Genomic DNA, 26,475 nt, shown 5'->3' with positions numbered 1-26,475 from the left:
GCAAAATTCAAGTGACAAATGATGTTTTATAAACAAAGTTTGAGAGAAATACATTCTTATCAGCTCGAGAAGAGGAATAAATACACAGATGAGAGCCGACTCGCCTATAGTTACTTTGACAGTTTTCTGCATCCCTCCGCCAACCCGCTCCTCACTCTCGGCTGGGGATACGGGGAGAACTTTGGGTTTGGGCTAAATTCCAAGCTCGGAGCCCTCAAGCCTCTTGGACAGCACACCAAATACGCTTATTATTAATTTTTTTTTACTCTATTCAATCATTTTTAAGTGTGAACTCATGAAAACCACTGCCATATGTAATCAGACAATATTTATTTATTTGTTAAAGATTTATTTTTGGCATCTCATTGAAGATTCAAATATATAAATCAAAATGTATTGCATTTATGAAGAAAAAGTTCAGCACCCAAGGCTCTATCGCTATTTCCTCAATGGTGAACAGTGTCTTTGGGTGGATTAGGACTGTTTGTGATTTGGTCTTAGTGACTGAGGAGTCCTCTTGACCACTCCTAATGTTTCACAGATTTAGGAGCTAGTTTTAACGCTAAAATGCTTTGTGAAATACTCTTAGAGCAAAAATTTAGACACGCCCACGACTTCTAAAATTAGGACACGCCAATCACCAATTTAGGAGCTACTTTTAGCCTTAAGATGTTTAGTGAATATGGCCCCTGGACAATCAATTCTCTAGACTGAAAATTAGGCGAATACCTGGGCAGAAGTCGTGTAGTGTAATTGACTTTAGACTACAGCATTGACACTTTATAGTTATAATTTTTTAAATGTACATTTATTTGTGTAACGCTTTTCACAATGCATATTGTGAAAGATAATACAGATCATGCAGTTAGCTAACATAAACTGCTTAAAAGCACATCGTCCTCTGAATGGAATCAGGCACTCATCTACGGTTACATCTGGGCCAGGATTGTACACCATAGGGAGTCTCTCTACCCACAGATCCCACATGTCACGGATTGCAGCCAGCTTGTCAGTCTCACGTCGATCTGCTTGTGTGTCCTTTTGGTCAAATCTGATGATTCTTAACAATTTTTTGAAATTGTTCAGGGACATGATGGCTCAAAAAATCTAACGACCAGCTTCAGCATCCCACAAACTTGTCAAGGCTTTGTTGCGTGAGCGATAAACACCCGCAAGAAGGATCAAACCAATAAAAGCTTCAGTCTACGTTATTCCAGCTGTCACCATACACTCTCTTGCCTTCAAAATTTTTCATCTCAATCACCATGTTCAGGATTGGAAAAATAATAAAAAAGCAGATTTTATATCCTCGATGTGAGAACACATGACGTCACCCAAAGTAAATGAAGGTGCATTCACGCGGCATTGTAATTCCTGTAGTTATGAGATTCTAGCTTGTAAAAAACGTTCACGTCCTCGTAGAGCTCGTAATTACAGCTTGTAAGCTGGGACTTTTCTGAAAGCTCCCAGATGTACCACGTGGCCGCTGTACCACCTGACCGCTGTAGATTCATAGGTGTTGATAGTGGTGCCATGGAAACGCATAATTCCCAGTCCAAGGACGTGAACAGCTCCGAATATAACATCACGTGTTGTCATCTCAAGATTCCAGTAAATATGAGGTGGCGTGAACACAGCATGAGAAGCATTAACGCTGGCACCCCGTGTGAATGCAACGTCACCAATTGCGCACCAATTGTTTTCACGCAACACCGGAAAGTAATAGGCTTGTTTGACTTGATGCAGTGCTGCAAAGACCGATCGACGGCTGACTTAAAGCAGTGCATGCCGGTAAGAAATGTTGTCCGACTTGAGACAGCGCCGACGTCATGTGACTGTGACGTATGGCTTTAAAGTACCGCGAGAGCGATTCGAGATCAGCCGCCCGAGTCAGCCAGCGCAGCTTCTGAAGAGGAGCTGCACGAGCGTTGATGACGACACAGCTGTTTCACGATTGGCCGGATTCACCGCATGACAACGATCACGTGTTTCGTGTTTATTTTCACACCTTCAGTTCCACAAATGCTTACAAATCTGTATTTTTATAACAGTTAAAGCTCTTTTCATGAAGTCATGATGTTATTGTGTCGTGTTTATCAAAATAAAACTGATAAAAAACGTAGACCCCACTACATTGGTATTTAAATAATATATGCTTATATTGAACTTTATTCTTGTAAAAACAGATGCTGTAAGTGTAAGCATTATTTTTTAAAGAATAACTCAAATGTCAATCTTAAAAACATAATTTGATGTGGTCATAATTGTATATCCTCCTATAAAAATAATGCATAATACATTATGTTCCTCTATTTATTCATATGGTTTCATATTCTTTAGTTTCTATTGCTGTGTTCATCATCACCTGCACATGCTAACAACTTAGGTTGCATCTTCAAATAAACAAGCCAACATTCTGTTCACTTTAATGGAGTTGGTGTACATCACGATCGAAATACAAAAGTGCTTTCTGTATATGAAATTTAATGGTGTTTGTCTTAAAGATGTTAAAAAGAGCTTAGGTGATTGGTAGTGTAAATCCGGTAACACTTTACAATATCAGTACATGAATAACCATGAACTAATACCTGAATTAATAGTTACTTCAACATGAACTCATGATTAGTTAAGATATGAACTAATGAGGAGTGATCCTTAACTACGACAGGAGTCATGAGGATTCATGCATGAAAACAGCAGCCTTAACTACGCGTTAATACATGTTTGATAATTAATGCATTAATTAACATTTAGGGGTAAACTAAATCAAACAGTCTCTATAAGAAGGAATAATAAATACTTGGACTTTGAAATAAATTTAAACAATTTATTATTGTCAGAATTTAAATTAGTGACATCAGCAGCTTCATTATAAACATTACAGAAAGGCACAGGATTAGTTTGTCATTTTCACTGATCCTCCTTATCAAACATAAAATACTAAATACACTAATAATTTATCTTAAAAGGTCTTAATATGTTTTGTGATATTCTTTCCTATCAAACTAAACAACTGTGACTTACAACAGTTCCTGAGGAATCGGTTCCCAAAAAAATAACCAAACAGGAAACATGAACTAAGGTCAGGGAACGTTTGCTGGATTCAGATTCAGAAGTTCACTCTCCATCCAGACGCAGGCCGTGATCATATACTGTACCTCCATTCTCTGACTTTTTGAAAAGTCACACAACATCACTTAACTGGGCTGAACACTTATAAAGTTGTGTTAGTACATGTGTATTTGATAGTAAGTTAATGATAAATCACAAGTTGAATTTGGTAAGTAGTTAATAATGAGTTAATTATGATTGTGCCCCCTCAAGTAAAGTCATGACATAATTATGCATTATTAAGCTATTAGTTGATGTTAGTATATGGTTAGTTAATTATGATCGTGCCCCCTCAAGTAAAGACATGACACGATGCACTTACAAATCATTCACTAATATATGAATAAACACTAAGAGTGCCATCCTTATTCCTTTATACCCCGGTGCAAAAAAACAAAATAAAATGTATTTGTATTTTATTTTTATTTACATAATTAAACATATATGGACTTGAAAGCAAGCCATAAACATACCTGTAAAGACACACATAAGGCACATTTAGCAAAATTAAAATTAAAATCGGGCGTCCACAAGCTAATGCTAATCAAAGCATATAACAGTTACATTTAAATGACAAAAATACAAATACAGTTAATAACTGCACATAACCTCCTGAAAACCCCAATAAAACATACATGTAAATATGTCTTTAATTATTAATTCGGCTTACCAAAGCAGTCAACATTTATTAGTTTAAAATGCCAGCAACACAACAAACGCGCCAAGAGAGCACCTAGCGTGCGCCACTAATGAGTGTCCCGCCAGAAACAAACCCTACATACTTTAGTTCCGGGAATAAACTATGACTATTTAGCTATGACTAAATATAAATGAACAATAAAAATCAGAAAACGGTTTAGATCAAATTAAATTTATTAGTGGTAATTAGTCTATTTTCCACATTTGATTAGACAGATCTATGTAATTAATGGCTAAATAATCATGTGCCATTCCAATCATTTGTCACAAAGCTGCAGATGGCAGATTATGATATTACAGTGTAAATTATGACAGTATTAAATCACGTTTAATTCAAATTCAGAGTACTTCTTGTTTACTCTTATGGAGCCTGATTTATTTAGTTTACCCCTAAATGTTAATTAATGCATTAATTATCAAACATGTATTAACGCATAGTTAAGGCTGCTGTTTTCATGCATGAATCCTTATGACTCCTGTAGTAGTTAAGGATCACTCTTCATTAGTTCATATCTTAACTAATCATGAGTTCATGTTGAAGTAACTATTAATTTAGGTATTAGTTCATGATTATTCAAGTACTGTTATTGTAAAGTGTTACCGTAAATCCTGTTGCTGAAACTTTCTAAAGAAAAACGCATACATGCTCATAACCAGTGAATTATTTTATTAATACATTACTTTTACCATTCTCTAGTAGCAGAAACACTCATCAGGTCTCTAGTCATAAATCCAATATGTTCTCAGTTTATTTACTAGCTTGTTTCTCTTTTGACACCCTTCCAAAACACCATACACACTACTTAAAAGTTTGTGAATCCATAAAGCTTCTTAATCGCTAAATCATAAAAACACCATGGCAATCACTGCTAACTGAAAGCTGAAACTGAAAGGTGACTTAAAATGGTAAAATTGCATTTGTTGTTAACTATAAGTAATAATGAATGGAACAGGTGTTGACTATGGTCCCATGGTTCATTTGGTTATATAAAGAAACTGCATTACCTTATGTAACAAAACAAAATGGACAATGTAATGATTAATGTGGCAGACAGCAAAGGTAATGTTGTCACTCTAACAGTTTCCAAGGACATCGCTGAAAGGATGAAGTAAAGGATGGTAAGTAAACATCAGAACTATGGAATAATTACAATTCAATGATTTGTACAAGTGTTTTATTGATTATTTCTCCAGATCAAGAGTTCCTTTCCTCTGTGATGAAGAAAGTATCAGCCGTTGAAATAAAACAAGGTACACATTTACTTGATGAACAAGCACATACTGGAAACATATTAATAAGTGACAATGACCACCACCTTTCTCCCCAAACAGCTCTCATCAGTGGCCCAGCTTGTGCTCCAAACCTCCCCAAACCTTCTACTCCATGCCCCACTACTTCCGGTAGGTCACCTGTGCCTAAATCACAGTTTTGTGAAGCCAGTGCAACCCTCAGCCAGCCAGTGCCCTGTTACCATCACTAGGCCCCCTGTTCCACTTACCCCCACTGTCAAGGACCCACCATCTGCCACTCTCCAATCTGGTGCAGTATGTGGAAACCCTTCAGAAGCCATTCAAACGTCACCGCCCTCCATCCAGTCAGACAGGCATGAGTCACAAGGTATTGCATCAAAGACTGTAAAAAAAATATAAATGTCAGTGCTGTGGTTGAATTACTTTTTCTTTTTGTGGTGTTAAAATATTTCTCTTTCCATTTTACAGAAATAACACATAAAATGACACTATTCCTACTGGAGCTAACAAGGACTCATCAGCAACTCTACTTTAGGAACAAAATGGCTTTCTATAAAAAGGTGCAAAATGCATTCTCACAAAATGGGTACAACTTGTCAAGCGAAAAAATTAGAAAAAAACTAGCAAACATGTTAACCACATATAAGTGAGTAAAGGACCGGCGCCGTGCAACTGGGGAGGGGAGGCACACCTGGGAGTACTATACAGTAAGTTTAAGACCTTATTATATTCAAGTATCTAAAAATAACATTGTCATGTCTTATAAGACTGAAATATTGGTCATTTTTCACTGTACTTTTCACATGCCCTTTTTCCCACTCCTCAGCAAATCGAGCATTTTGGGTCATCAGGGATTGGTACTGCACCACCTGGCACCATTCAATCCACTCCTCTGGGTTTGGAAGACACATCCTCCGAAAAGCCCACTATTTCTCAAGACCAGCCAGCAGGTGTTGTGATGGATGCACAGCCTGGAACCTCTGCGATGCACAACACAACCCTCAGCAGCAGGCAGAGACGATCACAACCCTCACAATTTCTGGATGCCTTTGAAGCGCATGCAGAGAGAAGGACTGCTGTGCTCGAGTCCCTGGTGAGGCCAAACCTGGAGAGATGGCAGCGGCTAAAGGAGAGGCGCAGGCGATCGTTTGAGAGAAAGATGTTGACCAGCTTAGGAACCATTGTGGAGGAACTAAAGAAAATGGGAAAACGACAAGACCAAATTATAACCACTACTATCTATCTCTCTCTCTCTCTCTCTATATATATATATATATTTTTTTTTATGTTCTCAAGTTATACCATTTCTAAATGATAAACTTATTCAATCAAGAATATATTTTCTAGAATATCACATTTATTCTAGTGTTCATTAAAGTACTAAAGTAAAGTTTTTTTTCCCAACACAAATCCTGCCTTTTATCATTCAGCTCTGTTAAACACTTTTTACATGTGTTAAACTTTAGCAATTATAAATTACAAATGCTCAAAAGTTCATTGCACTGCACAACTGCTCCGTCTATTGTATTTCAAAGATAAAGCTGTGAATGAAAATGGGAAATCTGCTTAATGCACAGGGAGATGATAAATGAAATTATACACAACCTGATACAAGTGTGTAGTCTATGGCAGTGGTGTCAATAAATTAACAAATGCATGTCAATTACAAAATCTTTATATAAAATATCCTGTACTTTGTGTGTGTGTGTGTGTGTGTTTGTTTTTTGTTTTTTTTACCACCACCACTTTAACTTCTCAAATTGAGTCCAATTTGCTTTGTGTGTTCAGCCAGTAAAGGAAAAGTCACCAAGTCTCAAAGAACATTCTTATTTAATTAACAAAAACAAATTAGGTCAACTGGTTATCATTTGCCAAATATTTCTTTACATTCCAATATTACTTTCATTTTATATATATATAGGGTTGTGCAGGTCGTGTGATTTTGGGGTGTGACTTCAGTACACCTGTTCCTCATCATGGGTCTTATTTAAACATGCTGTAGGAGTTCATCGGCACGGCTGCTCAGCTCTTTTTTGGGAGCAGTTTGCCAGGACCGCGCTCTAATGTTGTTATTTTGTTTTACATCCATACATTTGCACTGACAACGTTTCAACTGACGTATCCATTCACTTGCAGTTCATACTGATTAACTCTACTGATACTGACTTTCTGATTGTTTTTTTTTTTGGTTAATAAATATTATGATTGAAGTTATTCCGCCGTGTCGTCTCCCTTAATGTTACACCTTTGAGCCAGGTGTAACAATATATTTAAAAAAAAAATACTGGCAAAGTTTAATCCAGATAAATGCTTCTTTTCAGTTGTTTGCATGTTCAGTATAGACATACAACTTAGATCTGACCACAAATCTGGTCTCTATAATGACAGGCGTGAGTGTTGTGGGTTGCTGGGGGTGTGGTTCATCATCAACACCATCATCTACCACAACAACATCATCACTGGCCTCTAAACAAATATTATGCAAAATGCAGCATGCTGAGACTGCTGAACTGATATTTGAAATGCTTCTCATTTGCAGACACTTGAGCCTCCTAAACTTACATTTTAGAATGCCAAATGCATGCTCAATGACCACACGAGCAGTATTGAGCTTTCTATTAAATTGTTTTTGCCTAGCAGACAAGTGGCCATTTTCTCTATAAGGCCTCATAAGTTGAGGCAACAGAGGGTAGGCAGAATCCCCAATTATGTGCATTCCCTGTGGGACAAGGGAATGGGGATTTTCTTCAAGAAGACAACCAACCTCTGTGAAGCGAAATACTCTGGCATCATGCTAACTCCCAGGGTGACCCACACTGATATGACAGAAGTGCCGCTGACTGTCACAAAACCCAGTTAAATTTACAGAATAAAACTGTTTCCTATTCAGGTATGCTAGGGGATTATCACAATGGGGTCTCATTATAGGAATGTGACACCCATCCACTGCACATCAGTGTTGGGGAAACCTGCTGCATCAAACCCTAACTTCGACATCTCCAGCCTTTGGCCTCTGGGCCAGGAAATGTGGTGGGCCATGTATGTATTAACATAGCAACAAAACTAATGGAGATGCTTGGCAAGAGTGGATTTTGACATGTTGAATCTATCTGCCACCCCACGATATGACTCCTGATTGGCCAACGTCCAAAGGCAGGCAAGAACACTGTTTATGAGTGGCAGTTTGGTCTGTTGTAAATTCATATAAACAGGACCAAGGGTGGTAATGACATCCTGCAAAGGTAGAAAATAGGTTATCAAGATAACATGCTAACACTTGAAATAAGTAAATTAATTTTATATTGTCTAGTACACACACCTCCACTTGTTCTTTGGAAAGCCTGAAATGACCTCTAAATTCTGAGAGACTGTAGAGAGGGACAACATCCTCCACAAAATTAATTATTTTTGGAACCATTATATATATCAGAAAGAGGAATTGTACTCGCTATATATGTGGAACTGAAAACACAGGTAGTTAACAAATCTAATTTCAAGGTTTATGTTTAAGTACGATTATAATAAAATAATATTCAGGAGTGTTGAAATTGTAATAAAAGCCCATTATTTCTTTGTGTAAACAGAATTAGAATTTCTTTATATTTAAACAAACAGGCTAGCAAGCCAATATTGATTACAGAAGCTATGTTTTTTGATTAAATTCATTACATCAATAATACATTGTGAAGCTATAAACAATTCGGTCATTTAATTTGGTTTGCCACACAGTATTTTATTCGATGTACAGGTTTCAGATTCTAGGTAATAACTATTAAACTATAACAATAATTGTATATTGTTTATTAAAGTACGTAAATAAATACGTTTTACATTAAACCTTCACTCATCTTCATTGCTCGTTGTGCTCGATTTCATGCAAGAAAAATGCAGCAAACTATGGGAACCACAGCGTGTTCGACTCCACTTCTCTGTTTTCAGCTCCTCCCCGCCTGCATGCAGCTAATCTCGCCGATCGGTTATATCCAGCCGCAGCCGATGTTGAACACACCTATTTTCTCTGACCATAACAAATGTGCTTTACAAACACAAAGTTGGAGCAGTCAGAGAACAATTAATAATAAAAGGTAAAGAGTCAAGAGCCCAACTAAAGCAAACGTTGACCTCTTTCATGGTGACATTAACATTATTATTATACAATTAAGACCTTTTTTCTCTCTTTCCTTCAGTGATTCTGCTTATTAACATCAGGTGTCACCACTAATTGTCAATCATCACTCAATCAATAAATAAACTCATTAACTTTAACACTGCTTCAGTGTTACTTTTTAACACCCGGCAAGATGGAGTCACATGGAATGTTTAAAAATGTGTTTAAAAAGAAATGTTGTAAAATGTGAAAATGAAAAGGATTTAATAAATTCTGATTTTAATTCAGTGTGTGTGTATGTGTAAAATATATATATCTCATTATAGTCAACGATTGTACGCTGTCAAAGCCAATTTTGTACCCTTTTTGAAGGGTCAATTTTTGTACTGTTAAATACATAGTGTGTGTCTCAATCAGTTCCCTAGCTCCCGAGCTCGTGAATCAGTATATCGTGTACACGAATTCGGGCACTGATAAGGACAGTAAAAGATGCTGGTTCACTACACATTGGGACACTTATGACTCTATTTCCGGCAACGTGACAACGTCCTCATTGTACAACATCACTACTGGTATTTATGAACAACAACAGAGCTGATATTTTCTGACATTACTTGTAATGTTATTTAAAGTACATTATGATTAATTATTTGCTTGTTACTTATACGTGCAACATTTCAGCCGTGAATAAATTATAAATGTTAGCTAGATTATGTTCATTACCTGTCTAGCAATGTATGTTTATGCTGAAATATATTAAAAAAACGGTTTGTATTTTTAAAAACATCTATCGTATCGTTATGTGTAGTGAGTTGGCTCACGTGATTCAAGTTTCGCGCTTCAGAACTTCCGTTAAGGGAGCATAGTGAGCATCGATGCTCCCTGGTTTTCACGGTGCATTGTGGGACTTTTCAGGGAGCGAACGTTTCAGTGCCCTGGAAGGATTCTGCGATTGAGATAGCCCTTAAAATGGCTGACTCCCTGGTCAGTGCAGTGCCCAAGGAAGTCGACCGGAAGTTAAAGTCGGCCGCGTGCCGCCATCTTGTAGCAGAACTTCACTTGCGTTAGCCATCCCATTGACTCCCATTCATTTTGGCGTCACTTTGACAGCGAATAACTTTACATCTGAGGCGTTTAAAGACTCAATTTGTCCATTATTTATTTCTAAAGATACATGACAATGTATAAAGGGCTCCATTACCTTCTATGTTACATTATGGCCCCGTAGAAACGTAGAAATGTAATTTTTGTAAAAATAGGCTAACGATTGCGTCATAACCACTCGACTCTCTGTCGCACAGTAGAGAAATTACCGTACAGACAGGAGGAGAAGCTTGCAGGCAATAGTATGCATTAACTTAATATGGCGTACTGGCGTTACATTTTAAAATACTATACAAAATAATTAATCAGAATACTTACTCCTGCTCACTCACGCCAAAGAACTCCCCGCTCAAGCTCGCCGTCTCTGCAAGATTAACGATGGCAGTTTTCACGCACAGCTACTAGAAGATTTACATCTGTCAGACAGGTTGCTGACGTCATCAAGCTTAGTTTGAGTCTGCGCGTCAGAAACGGAAGTGCTAAAAATCGCTAAAAATGGGCTTCACTTGTCTCAATTGAGTTCCAATGGGGTCGCTGTGTCCATTTCTTTTACTGTCTATGGGTCAGTGCCCTGACTACTGAACTAGGGAGCTGATTGAGACACAGGGATAGACTGTAAAAAAAGATGGACGACGCGACGCCGCTTCCTTCCATTGTATTGAACTGAAGCCAAAATGGGCTGATGAATGGGCGCTGACACGTTACGCAATACGTCAAAAAAAAAAAAGTTTGGAGCCTGGGCATGCGCAGAAGGAGGCGGAGACGCGATATCAAACTTCCGCCCAGACGACTGCGTCATCATTCATGTATTTTAAATAGACTATAAAAATTATACACAATTTAAAATTCTACCTATAAAATAATAGGCTATTCTGTTTCTAGAGCAATAATATTTTTGAAATGGCAAATTCAGTAGATAAAATCAATATAATATGCCACTAGAAACAACTCTAAATCATCAGAAACGGTCCTGCCATTTTAAATCAAGTTTAACTAACGTTACAGGAGATCGATTGCTGTAATTAGAGTAAGCTATCATTAGTTTTGTCCTGCTAATTATTATTTTATACCCATAAAAATAATAAGTAACTGCCAGATAACGATCACCTGCTTTTTCCCGACATGGTTAACATTAAGTGTGTTATCTTAACTAATATAACATTTATTAATTAGCTTATAACACCCATATTTAATTCATTCTTTATTCTACTGAAAACAGGCCATTGCTTCTGTATTCATTTTAATTAACACTTTCCAAAGTCAATAAATACGTTCAGCCCAAGCAAAGGCTGGATATCTAGGCTTTATTTGCTTATTATCATATATATATATATATATATATATATATATATATATATATATATATATATATATATATATATATACTGTTTCATATGCTGCATATCATATACACAACACTTGATTAGTTAACTACTCCACTAAAACGCTCCCATGTTGTACTTTTCTTTCCTTCGCTTTTTTTTTTAATTCACATTTTTTAAATTTCTCTCAGGTTTGTTTTGCCTTCATTGCTGCTTAACAAGTTATCCCACAATTGCGTCTGCAAATTAGTACCTGACAAAGAATTGAGCTTCCTATGCGTTCTATAATGTCCACTAGGAGTTGCGCTCGACAAATGTTTTCCTTTATTGGTTTTCCCTGAAGAGAGATGCTGTTTTTGAAAAGGAAAGTAAGCGTGATGCACATTCATTGCGTTTTACCATGAAATGAGAGTTTGTGTCTTTATTAAAGGGATAGTACCCAAAAATGAAAATGTGATGTTTATCTGCTTACCCCCAGCGCATCCAAGATGTAGGTGACTTTGTTTCTTCAGTAGAACACAAATGATGATTTTTAACTCCAACTGTTGTGGTCTGTCAGTCGTATAATGCATGTTAGTGGGAACTCCATCTATAAGAGTCGAAAAACCTTGCATAGACAAATCCAAATTAAACCCTGTGGCTCGTGACGACATATTGATGTCCTAAGACACGAAACGATCGGTTTGTGCGAGAAAACAAACAGTATTTATATAATTTTTACCTCTAAAACACCACTATGTCCAACTGCGTTCAGCACTCGTTTAGTGAGGTCTGATCGTGCTCTGGCAACGGACTCATTAAGCTCATTAAGGTTTCTCGCACAAACCGATCGTTTCACGTTTTAGGACATCAATGTGTCGTCACAAGCCGCAGGGTTTAATTTGGATTTGTCTATGCAAGTTTTATTTACTCTTATAGATGAAGTTCCCATTGACACACATTATATCGCTGACAGACAGCAAAATCATCATTTGTGTTCTACTGAAGAAACAAAGTCACCTACATCTTGGATGCGCTGGGGGTAAGCAGATAAACATCAAATTTTCATTTTTGGGTGAACTATCCCTTTAAAATCAAAACATTCATGATTTTTGTCTCATCCGCCCGTGACCCACCTGCATTTAATTGACTTATTTTTTATTACCACCCCGCGGATACCGTGATCCGCGCATCTGTAGTACACACCTATGAAATATAGATATTTGGTGATCATTTCTTTTTCTTCCTTTTTGATTTTGTCTAAACAACAAACCTGACAACCACATAAAAGCACAAAACAGAACCAACAGTCTCTTTTAAGAGCATCACAGAATTTGACATTACAAATATGTGAAAGATTACATTTTTAATTTGACTGAATCTTTTAGCAACTGAATCTTTTAGTAATTTTTGGTATTGAATGAATTACATTTAATATTGATTGCTTCTTTTACTTATACTGAACCTTGAAAGATAACTTTTTACACATTGTATACCCATGTTTAAACTAAAATTTGTCCACATTTTATATATTGGTAAAACAAAAAAAGTTTAAATGTGTTTCAATTCGGACACATGAATGAACTCTGCTTTATGAACTCAAACAACCTTTTTAACACGTTGTATCATATTTGTCACTGTTTTAATTTTACTACAAAGATTACCTGGTAAAATTGTTGGATTTCAATGAACTTCTGTGATTGTAGACGATGCCGCGTCTGAACAGGACTTTTATTTTGGAGTGACGGCATGACGTCATAAGACTGCGCCGCGCTCCTGCATCTGCTGTGATTCTGCTGAAGAAAGGTTTGTTTTAAGAATTTAAGCTGTTTTAATCAACAGAAATAGTTTTAATGGTTTTTAATAGTTTACAAGTGATGTCAAATGAGTTTATTTACTATTTATTGTAACATTGTGATTCTTTATCTAACTGTAATTAAGGATATTTGTGTGATTAAAGCTCATCCACTGATGAGAAACAGTAAACCTGCCTCTCATTTCTCTCTCTATAAATCATAAATCAGTTTATCATGAACACGAGTTCAGTCTCTGGCGAGTAAAATGATGGAGAAACCGAACTTTTCAACTCCGAGTCAACTGAATCAAATACTTTGAGAAATGATTCAGTGAATCACGACACGTGCTGCTCAAACAGTGAACATGAACGAGAACAACAAACACTCACAAACAAACTAAATATGTTTTCATCAAAGAGTAATCATTTAAATATAATCTATAATTCTTTGAATACCAAATGTAGATCATAAATGTCTAAATATGAAGTTTATTAATTTTAAGCATTAGTGTTGTTGTTGTCCAACAGGTCATTGAAGACCATTAACTGTTAATTATTCTCTTCTTAAAGATGGCGTTTATTAAAGAAGAGACTGAAGACATGAAGATTGAGTTTATTAAAAAGGAGACTGAAGATATGAAGATGGAGTTTATTAAAGATGAGACTGAAGACGTGAAGATCGAAGAAATATTCAGTGTGAAACATGAAGATACTGAGGAACAAACAGGTTGGTTTTATTCTCAAAGCTGAATTTGATCATTATTAAAATGTCCAGCTCTACAGAAATAGAGAATAAACAGAAATATAATCTTAGAGAATATTACAAGTTGTAATTTATTATAAGTGGCCAAAACAATTATTTTCTGCAACAATAAACCCAATATCATCTTCTGAATAGAGAACAATGGAAAATATTTTTTTCTGTTCATGCTCAAAAGAAAAAAACTGTCTGTAATTTGGTCTTTATTATTTTTGTCAAACTTGCAGTTTTGTGCATTCGTATTTATATTAAATGTTTATAGACTAAATACCATAAAGGAGTGGTCGCAATAGGCGGCCCTTGGGCCAAAACTGGCCCGCCAGCAATAATATCTGGCCCGCACCCGCAGCCAGATTATTTGAATAGCGTCCGGTTCTGAAATAGATCTTCGTCTCATGGTGCCGTATTATCCCCATGTCTACTAACTTACACCAGATACGCCACAACAGCTAAAAGCTGTCTACAGTGAACAAACCGACCATTGCAAAGCACTTGGACTACAAACCCGATTCCAAAAAAGTTGGGACATTGTACAAATGGTGAATAAATAAGGAATGCAATAATTTACAAATCTCATAAACTTATATTTTATTCACAATAGAATATAGATAACATATCAAATGTTGAAAGTGAGACATTTTGAAATGTCATGCCAAATATTGGCTCATTTTGGATTTCATGAGAGCTACACATTCCAAAAAAGTTGGGACAAGTAGCAATAAGAGGCCGGAAAAGTTAAATGTACATATAAGGAACAGCTGGAGGACCAATTTGCAACTTATTAGGTCAAATGGCAACATGATTGGGTATAAAAAGAGCCTCTCAGAGTGGCAGTGTCTCTCAGAAGTCAAGATGGGCAGAGGATCACCAATTCCCCCAATGCTGCGGCGAAAAATAGTGGAGCAATATCAGAAAGGAGTTTCTCAGAGAAAAATTGCAAAGAGTTTGAAGTTATCATCATCTACAGTGCATAATATCATCCAAAGATTCAGAGAATCTGGAACAATCTCTGTGCGTAAGGGTCAAGGCCGGAAAACCATACTGGATGCCCGTGATCTTCGGGTCCTTAGTAGGGGTGTAACGATACGCTCAGGTCACGATACGGTACGTATCTCGATACGGAGTTCACGATACGATACGTATCACGGTATTTTGAACAAAATGAAACTGAAATTCAAACAAGATTTATTCAAAAAACATGAACAAATTTCAATAATTTTCCTTTTTGTACATACAAGATCACATTTCAAGGTTTAATAAAACCTTCTGTATTCAAATTAACAGTTCAATAGGGCTGTCTGTCACTGAAAAAAAAAATGTTAAATTTAACATGAACTTAGAATTATGAATAGGGGCCGTTCACATATCGTGTCTAAAAACGCGTGGAAGGCGCAGCCGCACCGCTTCTCCTTCTTTCCAAAGTGCTTGCGCTCCCATGGCGTCGGTCGTTGCTATGCAACCATGAACTGAGCTCTCCAAGAGAATCAGGATGTTTCTGCAAAGGATAAATGATTTCTAGCCCTTGCATTAGTTTTACTACGAGATATATTGATGGAGATAAGATATAAAAACCACCATGTACAGCTATGATCAGCTGTTCGGCTGAGCTTTTGATGTTTTGTTACGGAAAGGCCATAGCTGATCGGTTGATTCTTGTCACACGACCTGCGGTGCGCTTGGGGCATTCTGAAAAGTTGAGAATTGCATGCGCGTTGCGACCGCGTTGATCCCATTATGAGCGCGCCTGCCGCGCGGCTACATTTGAAAAAAATAACTGATTTGCACGCGGAAAAGACGCAATATGTGAACGGCCCCACAGAACTTCTTAAAGCAAAGCATCGCAAGCGTCTTTTGCTTTTCTGTAAGCACAGCTGTTGCTGTGGCACTGCGGTGAAAGAAAGCCACGACTTTTCTCACGCGACCATGCAAGAGACTGACATGAGAAACGTTTAAACCTGCTTGCAAGATTCAATGTGTGCCCGAAACACTTACTGAACTAGAGAGCTGATTGAGACTATAAATTGAGACCATTTATATGCGGTGACAACCGGCTTCTCTCACTGCCACCTTGCAGAGTAGGTCACGTCGGCAGCTCAACCAATAAGATTAAACTGCCGTCATATCGTAAAAGTATCACCTTCACTCTACGATGCATATCGTAACATGTTTGCATCGTGAAATATCGTACTACGATAAATCGTTACACCCCTAGTCCTTAGACGGCACTGCATCACATACAGGAATGCTACTGTAATGGAAATCACAACATGGGATCAGGAGTACTTCCAGAAAACATTGTCGGTGAACACAATCCACCGTGCCATTCGCCATTGCCGGCTAAAACTCTATAGGTCAAAAAAGAAGCCATATCTAAACATGATCCAGGAGCACAGGCGTTTTCTCTGGGCCAAGGCTCATTTAAAATGGACTGTGGCGAAGTGGAAAACTGTTCTTTGGTCAGACAAATCAAAATTTTAAGTTCTTTTTGGAAAACTGGGACGCCATGTCATCCGGACTAAAAAGGACAAGGACAACCCAAGTTGTTATCAGCGCTCAGTTCAGAAGCCTGCATCTCTGATGGTATGGGGTTGCATGAGTGCATGTGGCATGGGCAGCTTACACATCTGGAAAGGCACCATCAATGCTGAAAGGTATATCCAAGTTCTAGAACAACATATGCTCCCATCCAGATGTCGTCTCTTTCAGGGAAAACCTTGCATTTTCCAACATGACAATGCCAGACCACATACTGCATCAATTACAACATCATGGCTGCGTAGAAGAAGGATCCGGGTACTGAAATGACCAGCCTGCAGTCCAGATCTTTCACCCATAGAAAACATTTGGTGCATCATAAAAAAGAAGATGCGACGAAGAAGACCTAAGACAATTGAGCAACTAGAAACCTGTATTAGACAAGAATGGGACAACATTCCTATTCTTAAACTTGAGCAACTTGTCTCCTCAGTCCCCAGACGTTTGCAGACTGTTATAAAAAGAAGAGGGGATGCCACACAGTGTTAAAAATGGCCTTGTCCCAACTTTTTTGAGATGTGTTGATGCCATGAAATTTAAAATCAACTTATTTTTCCCTTAAAATGATACATTTTCTCAGTTTAAACATTTGATATGTCATCTATGTTGTATTCTGAATAATATATTGAAATTTGAAACGTCCACATCATCGCATTCTGTTTTTATTCACAATTTGTACAGTGACTTTTTTGGAACCGGGTTTGTATATCAGAAACAGAACGGCGAATCCATTTACTGTCTGGAATGTGTTGTCGCACCGCGCCACATCCAGCGCAGACAATATCACTGATTATATATAATGGGTTCTATTATCTTTTGTAGCGTTGCACTGCTCGCGTCCGGTGTCGGTGTTATATTCTTTGAAAACAGCGACAACTTCGTTGCAGATAAGGCACACCGGCTTTGCATTCACAAAACTAGGTAGGATGAATGCATAGTTGTATTTCTATTCTACTTTTTATGGCCTATTTTCGCTGACAACTTTCCATTTTAGACTCTTTGATAGTGCCATTTTCTCTCACCAGCTAGCTTAAAATCAATCTGCACACGACGTAATAGCGTAGGCTACCTCCAGCACGCAAACAATTTGAAAATGCAGTTTAGTAGGCTACGTGAGGATGCTAAGGAATAATTCTAAGGAATAAGTGTTAAAGTAGGCTACGTTAAATAATTATTACAATAAGTTAGGATCCATTGTGTAACAAGCAAATTAACATGTTACACATTTATTATTCACAATATGGAAAGAGGAAATAAAACATAGTTATTATGCCAAACTATATTGAAACAATATTTTAACTATTTATCATTGTAGTGAGGTGCCATGTGTGGTTTTACCTGCAGTGATCTAATTAGAGTACTTTTTAATTTAAATAACAATAGAGTTCTAACTCAATAATATATAAATGTTGTCCTTTAAAAACAAGGTTGATAAAATTTTACAGATATTGTTTATGTAATAAATTTACATTACTGTCCTACCTAAAACTACTCTACTGTCAGCTCAAGATTTTTGTCAAATCTGTAATGTTTTTTAAGAAACAAAAGATGTAATATATATATATATATTAGGGCTGTCAATCGATTAAAATTTTTAATCTAATTAATTACACTGTGATTAATTAATCTAAATTAATCGCATACATAATTTTTGCTGTGAAAGTATTAAATATTTCAATTCAAATGAATCAATGCAGGGTTTTTCCTGGGTCAAAAATGGTCTTCAGTGGTGACAGACATGGTCATCCACACAAACAGTAAAAAGTGCCCTACCCACGTGATCTGCAAGCCCGATACTGACAATAAAGTACCCGTCACTCTCACTGCAATTCTTTCTTGCCCTCTTTGAAAAAAAGAAAGAAAAAAAAGTGATTTTATAGCTTTGTAAGAGAAGATGCTTTTTTGCTAAACCTGAAAAGTATTAAAAAGTAGCATTTAGAAGTTATATTAACTAATAATATAATTTTCTACCATATACAATTGAATGCACCTAGCTAACAACAACTTGCTTTGTTCTGGTTTCACCTCACTCCAGTCTAAACTAACTGATTTTATAGGTAGGCCTAATTTACTACAGATGGTCATTTAAATAACCTGAAAATATTGTGGATTATTAAGGCTAATTTTACTAACCACTCTTGCTAAATGGGGTAAGCACACTTATGTTCTCATTTCAGAGTTGTTCAAGTAAATGATTCGTTATATAGACCGTGTGGGCAGATCAGTTGTTTTCATGATTCATTAAAATGAATCTGTTCAAATGAGTCATTAGGTCACGAATCGGACATTAGTGGATGTTGACGCGTTGTTGTGAATCGCGACTGTTATTAGGATATCTCAAAAGATTTGTCAACACAGAAACACTTCATCACTGGATAGGATTTTCTTTTTTTGTTTACTAAAAGTGTGGTTTATGTCAGCTGCACGTGCAGGGCGCATGCAGGGCACTATTCACACCCAGCGGTTATTCAGGAAAAACATTCTCCGAATGCGCCTCGTGAAACTTGGATTCGGTCTTACGAACTTTTAGCATTGTGTCAGTTGATTTAGATTATTATGTGTGAGGTAGGGAGAGCAAAGATGGTGCTTACTTTGAAGACAGAGAGAGCTTGAGCGCACAAGGGAGGAGCTCTGCTCGTTCTGTCCATCAGCGCAGCAGTCATCTCCCTCCTTCATTTTACAGCCGAATGGTGGCTAGAACGGCTCCAGATTCAAAGGTCAATACGGAATGGATTAATCTGCATTATTTTTTTTAACGCGTTATTTTTCTCAGATTAATTAACCCTTTAACACGTACGATCACACCGGTGTGATCAGTCTTGTCTGGCCCCAGGAGCGTACGATCACACCGGTGTGATTAGAACGTTCAGTGCATCGCGTGATCAACTGCCAAATTCAAATGTGTGCGCGCGCTTTGGCTGGCGCTAAACCAGAGACGGACGCGCGCAGCACTTTTCATATATTACATATATGCAGTGTTTTCAACCAAATAATGTTTATTGTAGGTTTCAGACATTTAAATACACATGAGTACTAACAAAACAATATATTTAGGGTTTGTAAAATACACAACGATGTCTATAGAAGCGGAAATAACAACCCTTTCCATTATAATTAGACGACACGTTTTATTCATATCAGATACACATTGTGAAAGTAACTTTGAAGCTTACTCTATTCTTCCCCAGTTCACCGACTCACTTACTTTCATGTATTTCGGGAGAAGTGGATAAATTCACAGGTTGTAAATCCAACAGATCCGATTCTCTGTGCGGCGCAAACTAACATGCGCCCATCGCGCATATGGCTCAACTAACATGATCGTTATAAAGGTGTTTAAACTGCAAAACACATCCACTTGCACATATTTGTCAATCGGAATATTAGATATTTCATGCTATAGTCAACAAATTTGTGAATATTTTGGATAACAAAGGAAAAATTAAATGAAAGCAGATTATCATTCATACAGTGCTGCGATGTGTCACATAACAAGCAATGACACGTCACCATGGAAACCATAAAGTGATACGTTCTAAATAACGGTCGCTTCAAAAAACTCACGCTGGGGGGTCAGACAGAATATTTAAAACTTACGTGCGAAAGGGTTAATCGAAATTAACACGTTATTTTGACAGCCCTAATATATATATATATATATATATATATATATATATATATATATATATATTTAGAAAAGGAACCCCAGATGTGTCCACAATAGGGACTTTAAGCAGCAGCTGCTGATACAACGGCAACGGCATTCTGGCGTTCTGTTGCGCATGCGCAAATTTAACTGCTACTTCTTGGCGTTCTACTGTAACCGTCTACTGCGGGAGAGTTGCCGATTTGCCGTAGTTGATAATACGTGACAGACTAAATAAGTAAATGTTATGTTCTATGGTTATGTGGTATTTTAGTTGTATCTGTATGTCATTTAATGCCAAAAGCAACCATTCTCTTGCTTATATTTACATGTATTGTTTACTATGTTAAATGATTAAATGATCCACACCGTCTTCTTTGTTGTTGCTTAGCGATTTTTGCATTCTTTAGATACGGCAGTTGACAGTTTACTTCCGGTCGCCGTTGCCGTTCCATCGACAGCTGTTGCTTAACCCTCTGGAGTCTGAGGCTGATTTGGGGCCTGGAGAAGTTTTGACATGCCCTGACATTTGTGCTTTTTTCAGTTGTTCATAAACATATTAATGACACAAGTGTCATTACACTGTATTCAGCACAAACTAGGCTACCATAATATGTGAGGAACATGTGTGTACATGTTTGTGTTTTTGAAGGAATAACGTTTATGCGTGGTTACTGAAAAAACAAAAAACTTAAGTCACTGATATAAGGCCAATAAAAGTATATTAAATCTGTGTTCACAAGACTTTTGGGTATTGAAGGTTGTAGACTAGAGTTTTTGCTTCAAAATTATGTAAAAATTATGCTGATTACTCTTTCATTTATAACAATATACTGATTTAGTTTTTGTAAGACACTTTTTGCCAAGAAACACGGTATGCGAGGAGGCGTGAATCTCCATGAATAATGGCTCATTCTCACCTGTGAAGACAAAAGAATTGAATAGTAATGACCTGAAAAGACTTGCATATTAATGAGGCATTTCAGTCAGGTAGGCTGTGAAAAAAAACTTCTGTGATGTCTCAAGCTCATCATGGTATATGAAACATACAGAAAAATTTTATTACAATATAAAATAATGGTTTTATATTATACTTTAAAATATAATGTATTTCTGTGATGCAAAGAGTCTGAATATAGGCTTTTAGTTTAAAAGCATGCACATTTGGAGAAATATAGGATTCTCATATGTTTATGTCAATTTTCTATACAGAGGAGTTATTTTTTATTTAATATTCATTGTTATCTCTATGAGCGCTGGTGTTTGCAATTCATACTGCAGCCGGAGGGCGCTCTGTGCATTTTAGTCCACAAATTCACCTAAGAAGAAGACGATATTCCATGAATGGTGTTTACCAATTCATACTACAGCCGGAGGGCGCTAAAGAAACAAAAACTCACTTAAAACTTATCAATAGAAGAAACAAACAGGAATTTACTGAATGTCTTCCAGAGATCGCTAACCATGGCTTTTTCATCCAGATAAACAATTTTCAAGGCAATAAATACACGATTGAGATGATGAATGCATGTGTTGTCTCTGAATTTGCCTGTGAATAGCGCTGGCTCCGTGGGCGTGGCCGCATTAGCGGATAATGAGCTGAATCACGGACTTCTGACATGGCTCTCTTTTCATACAGATTACATAAACACAGAAGGTTTGTTTTCGATTTGACTTGCACGATTTAAAACCTGAAATTTCAACGTTTTGTTAGACATAAGTATGAATTTTTTGTGATTAGTATTCACTAAGTTACACTTCATTTTCTGAGAACTATCAGATTGGACTTCGTTCAGAGGGAGATGAGAGATCACGCATCATGTTAGTTTTCTTTATTTTACAAAAAGCACAACATTTTGTTTTTACTCTGAGTGTACACAAATAAAAGGAGATATTCTATAGTTCCAATTGATGTATTACTTATGTCTCTATGACAAAAAATGACAGAGTATTTTAAGTCTGTTTTGCTGCAATGTGAAAAAAAACCTGCAAAACGCGCCGGCGCGTTTTTAGACCTCAGAGTGTTAAAGTCCCTATTATCGAATCTGGCCCCCTTTTAAAAAAGTTTGGACACCCCTGGTTTAGAGCATACATGTTTTTGGTTTTGATGCATTAAATGTCTCATTTTTATGTCTGTTTTTGTCCTAGACCTGATGGCACTGAAAGAGGCGAGTCATGAACTTAATGAAAGGGAAGAAGAGAAAAAACGTTACGATAAACATCATGATTTCATGATTGGAGAAAGATTAACACAGGCTAAAAAGTGTTCCTCACAAAAAAAAGCTCAAAAGACAGGAACTAAAAGTTATTTCACCTGCCAACAGTGTGGAAAGAGATTTGATCAACATAGAAACTTTCAAGACCACTTGAGAATTCACACTGGAGAAAAGCCTTACACCTGTCAACAGTGTGGACAGAGTTTCACATTTAAAGGAAACCTTAAAGTCCACATGAGAATTCATACTGGAGAAAAGCCTCATACCTGCAAACAATGTGGAAAGAGTTTCAGTCAAAAAGGAAGCCTTATAGCCCACATGAGAATTCACACTGGAGAGAAACCTTACACTTGTCAAGAGTGTGGACAGAGTTTCACTGTAAAAGGAAACCTTATAGTCCACATGAGAAATCACACTGGAGAGAGTCCATTCACCTGTGAACAGTGTGGAAAGAGTATCAGTGGAAAAGGAAACCTTGAAATCCATATGAGAATTCACACTGGAGAGAAACCTTTCACCTGCCAGCAATGTGGACAGAGTTTTACACATAAAGGAAACCTTAAAGTCCACATGAGAATTCACACTGGAGAAAAGCCTTACACCTGCACTCTGTGCGGGAATGGCTTCACACGGGAACGAAACCTTAGGAAACACATGAATATTCACACTGAAGAGAAGCCTTTTAAATGTGAACAGTGTTGAAAGAGTTTCAGATTTAAAGGTGACCTTAAGTGCCACATGAGGATTCACTCGAAAGAGAACGGTTTTAGAAGTCGTACCTGTGGAAAGAGCAGAGGTGTAAAGAGTACCTGAAAACCATACTTGAGTAAAAGTACAGATACCTGACAGCAAAAAGTTAATCCCTTTACAAGTTAAAAGTGACAAATTCTAATACAACTTGAGTAAAAAATCTTGGAGTATCTAATTTTAACATTACTTAAGTATTTTACTCATGCTAAATGTAGGCTCAGAGATGCACTAATCCTCAACACCTGAGAGAAATGCCAGTGAAAATAAACAATTGATTTGATTGATGAGAAATTGTTTCTTTTCTAAAATCAAAATAAAACTGAACACCGCAACATTGTAATAAATCAAGGTTGACACAACAGCCTCTCAAAAGTCTACAAAAAGTCTCAGTTAAGCGCAAGTTAACCAATGTCCTTTTTTAAAGGTCTTGTCAATACAGCAGATAAATAAAATAATTTTAAGTAGTTACAGTCAACTTGCTCTGGATGTGTTTGTTTCTGTCAGAGCCGAGACTAGAACTCGGGTCTCCAGCATGAGAGTCAGACAATGGAGAATGGTGAATGCAACAGTAAGATGCACTTTAGAGAAGTTGAGATGCAGAATAAGTTTTTAATAAAAGTTCAAGTAACAAAAACAAAAAATCCACAGATAAAGCAAAAACAGCAAAAAAAGTTCTCAAAAAACAAAAACTGTCCGAATGGGCATGCAACAAGAAATAATCCAAAGATTCAAAAGATCTTGCAGCAAAAGCTCCAGATGAGAAAGTCCACAAAAAATAACAGAGAAGGAATAATCCACAGGCAAGAGAAAAATAAAAAAGTCTCAGAGATAGAGAACAACTTCAGAACAACTAAACACCAAGCAAAGAAGCTATGAGACAGAGTCGTTTAAATACAGCTGAACAAGACACACAGGGCCATGTGGGTTTGGATTTTGATTTCCCTTCAAAATAAAAACCTTCATTTAAAAACGGCATGTTGTGTTTATTTGTGTTATCTTTGATTCATATTTCAATTTGTTTGATGATCTAAAACATTAAAGTGTGACAAACATGAAAAAAAATTAAAAATCAGGAATGGGGCAAGCACTTTTTCACACCACTGTATATAGCACTTTATTCAATAGATTGCTTAAAAGCAAGCAGCTTTACAGTATCAAACATGAAAAACAGTGTCAGTGCCTCAATTCATCAGAAGCACAAGTTCATTTTGTACTATAAAGTGGCTATCCAGTGTGTTCATGTTTTCACCCTCTGAGATCTTACCTCAACAAATTCAAACGCATGAGTCATAGAAGCGTTCCACGCGAGTGAAGGAAGAGCCTCGGCGCACACCTCCTATTACGTTATCGCCACGGACCAATGATAGTACGAATGTGTTTTGCAGCGGGTTTTTGTTGTGAAAACCTGGCAACCCTGCTCATCACCGGTGCAGTCATGACCTCATCTCCTAAATCAAACACCTCCGATTCACAACTAACCGCAAATGCACTCACAGTCATGTAAAGTACAAGTTTGGTTGAGTACAATGCACAAGATAAAGTACCTTCAATGCCTTCTTTATAGCAGAAACAAATTTCTGCAGAAAAGTTGGGTGCCGTGCAAAAAGGTTAATTGCATTACTCATCACAAATGTACAGAAGTTGAAAGTACATTTACTTGTTCAAAAATATAATCAAGTACAGAGTTAAAGTTGCTTACATCATTATTTCCAAAAAGGTACTTAAGTACAGTAACTAATTACTGTACATTAACTCAAATACAAAATAATATACCACTGGGAAAGAGTTTCACAGACAGGAAAACTACAAGAACCATGCAATAACACCAAAGAGAAGTTTCCATGGCTTCAGTGTGAGAAAAGTTTCCCATATCAGTTTCCCTGAAGGAGGGAACGGAGACGTACTTCAGAAGTGAGCTGACGAATTGGGATATCGCTTGAGAGCCCTATCACCTTCGAGTGTAACTAACCAAGTCAATGGACATTGGCATGCTAGCTTTGCATCACGCGCATCACCCCTGCAGCGCGGGAATGAATGCGGAAATGAGAGCACTCGCACCTCCCTGACCTTGCACAGAAGCTGTGCGAGCAGGCTCACTGGGGGAAACCCAAACTTGCATAGACCCCAGGCCAGCTGTGTGCCCGTAGATCCATGCCGAGAGTGCCCTTGGTCAGGGAGTAAAACCACTGACAATGGGCTATGTCCGGGGAGGCAAACAGATCTGAGCGACCACTGCCAAATCAGCTGGACCACCTGGGGATGGAATCTCCATTCTACCGGAAGTGGAGGCTGCTCTGAGAGCTTGTCGGCTGCATGGTTGAGCACACCTGGGATGTGAATGGCACAAAGCGACTTCAGATCAGTGTTGCCAGATCTCGCGAGACAAATAAGCAACCAGGCCTGTGAAAACAAGCCCAAAACAAGCGACTTTTTCTACGGAAAAAGCTGCCAAAACTGCCTACTCACTCACCTATGAATCTACAGCGGTCATGTGGTACATGTGGGAGCTTTCAGAAAACTCCCAGCTTACAAGTTTGTAATTACGAGCTCTACGAGGCCGTGAACGTGAACGCTTTTTACAAGCTAGAATCTCGTAACTACAGGATTTACGAGGCCATGTGAACGCACCTATAATCCGCCATGTTGATGTTATCATGTGTCCTACAACTTAATCACAAGCACAACAACTTAAAAGATATGAGTGGAAGGTTTATTTCATCTATCTGTAGATATCTTGATATTGATGAAACTTGCTTATTTTGTGGTCTTGTTGAAGAAACAGCTTCCCAGTAATTTTGTAATTGTAGTAGGCCTACAACTGATAGGCTATATTTTGGGTTAATTTAAAGTTCTTATATTTTTAACTACTAATGTGAGTTTATTTTTTGTTGTGAAAACCCAAATTTGCGTGAATATGTTGTTAATTTCTTTAATTTCTTCTCCTTTGTTTCCCTCTTTTTCTGGTTGAATTAGCTCTAGTTTCATCCCTCAGGCTTATAAATAATAAACAAATAAATGAAAATACTTTTATGCATTATGATGTATTCAAAATATTTAATCTTGTCATCATGCTTTATGTGTGTATATAATCTCAAACTACCATGTATACAAACAAATATTTGTTGTTTTTTTGTCATTATTATTGTTCCTTGTTAAAGATACCACTATGGTATTTTCCCTGATCTTGTATGTAATTATA

The 26,475-nt window shown here is 37.2% G+C and overlaps 1 protein-coding gene across 1 annotated transcript; it reads left to right on the top strand.

Annotated features, from left to right (window-relative positions):
* The first annotated feature begins 13,148 nt into the window (after positions 1–13,148).
* LOC125244745 (gastrula zinc finger protein XlCGF8.2DB-like) lies at positions 13,149–23,535 on the top strand. The gene is made up of 3 exons (XM_048154970.1): positions 13,149–13,380; positions 13,940–14,096; positions 22,459–23,535. Exons 2-3 carry the CDS (start codon positions 13,940–13,942, stop codon positions 23,226–23,228), a joined length of 927 nt encoding a protein of 308 aa, XP_048010927.1. The 5' UTR covers positions 13,149–13,380; the 3' UTR covers positions 23,229–23,535.
* Positions 23,536–26,475: the final 2,940 nt, after the last annotated feature.

The sequence above is a fragment of the Megalobrama amblycephala genome, linkage group LG1 (genome assembly GCF_018812025.1).
Source record: "Megalobrama amblycephala isolate DHTTF-2021 linkage group LG1, ASM1881202v1, whole genome shotgun sequence".
In the NCBI taxonomy this organism is placed as follows: Eukaryota; Metazoa; Chordata; class Actinopteri; order Cypriniformes; family Xenocyprididae; genus Megalobrama; species Megalobrama amblycephala.
Note: the sequence above shows the minus strand (reverse complement) of the source record. Positions and strands in the feature narration are given on the sequence as shown.

What these genes read in the sequence shown, in the direction of transcription:
- LOC125244745 (XM_048154970.1), top strand. Translation starts at nt 13,940, where the DNA reads ATGGCGTTTATTAAAGAAGAGACTGAAGACATGAAGATTGAGTTTATT. An exon ending in AGATACTGAGGAACAAACAG is followed by an intron (nt 14,097 to 22,458) that starts GTTGGTTTTATT and finishes TTTTTGTCCTAG; the next exon opens with ACCTGATGGCACTGAAAGAG.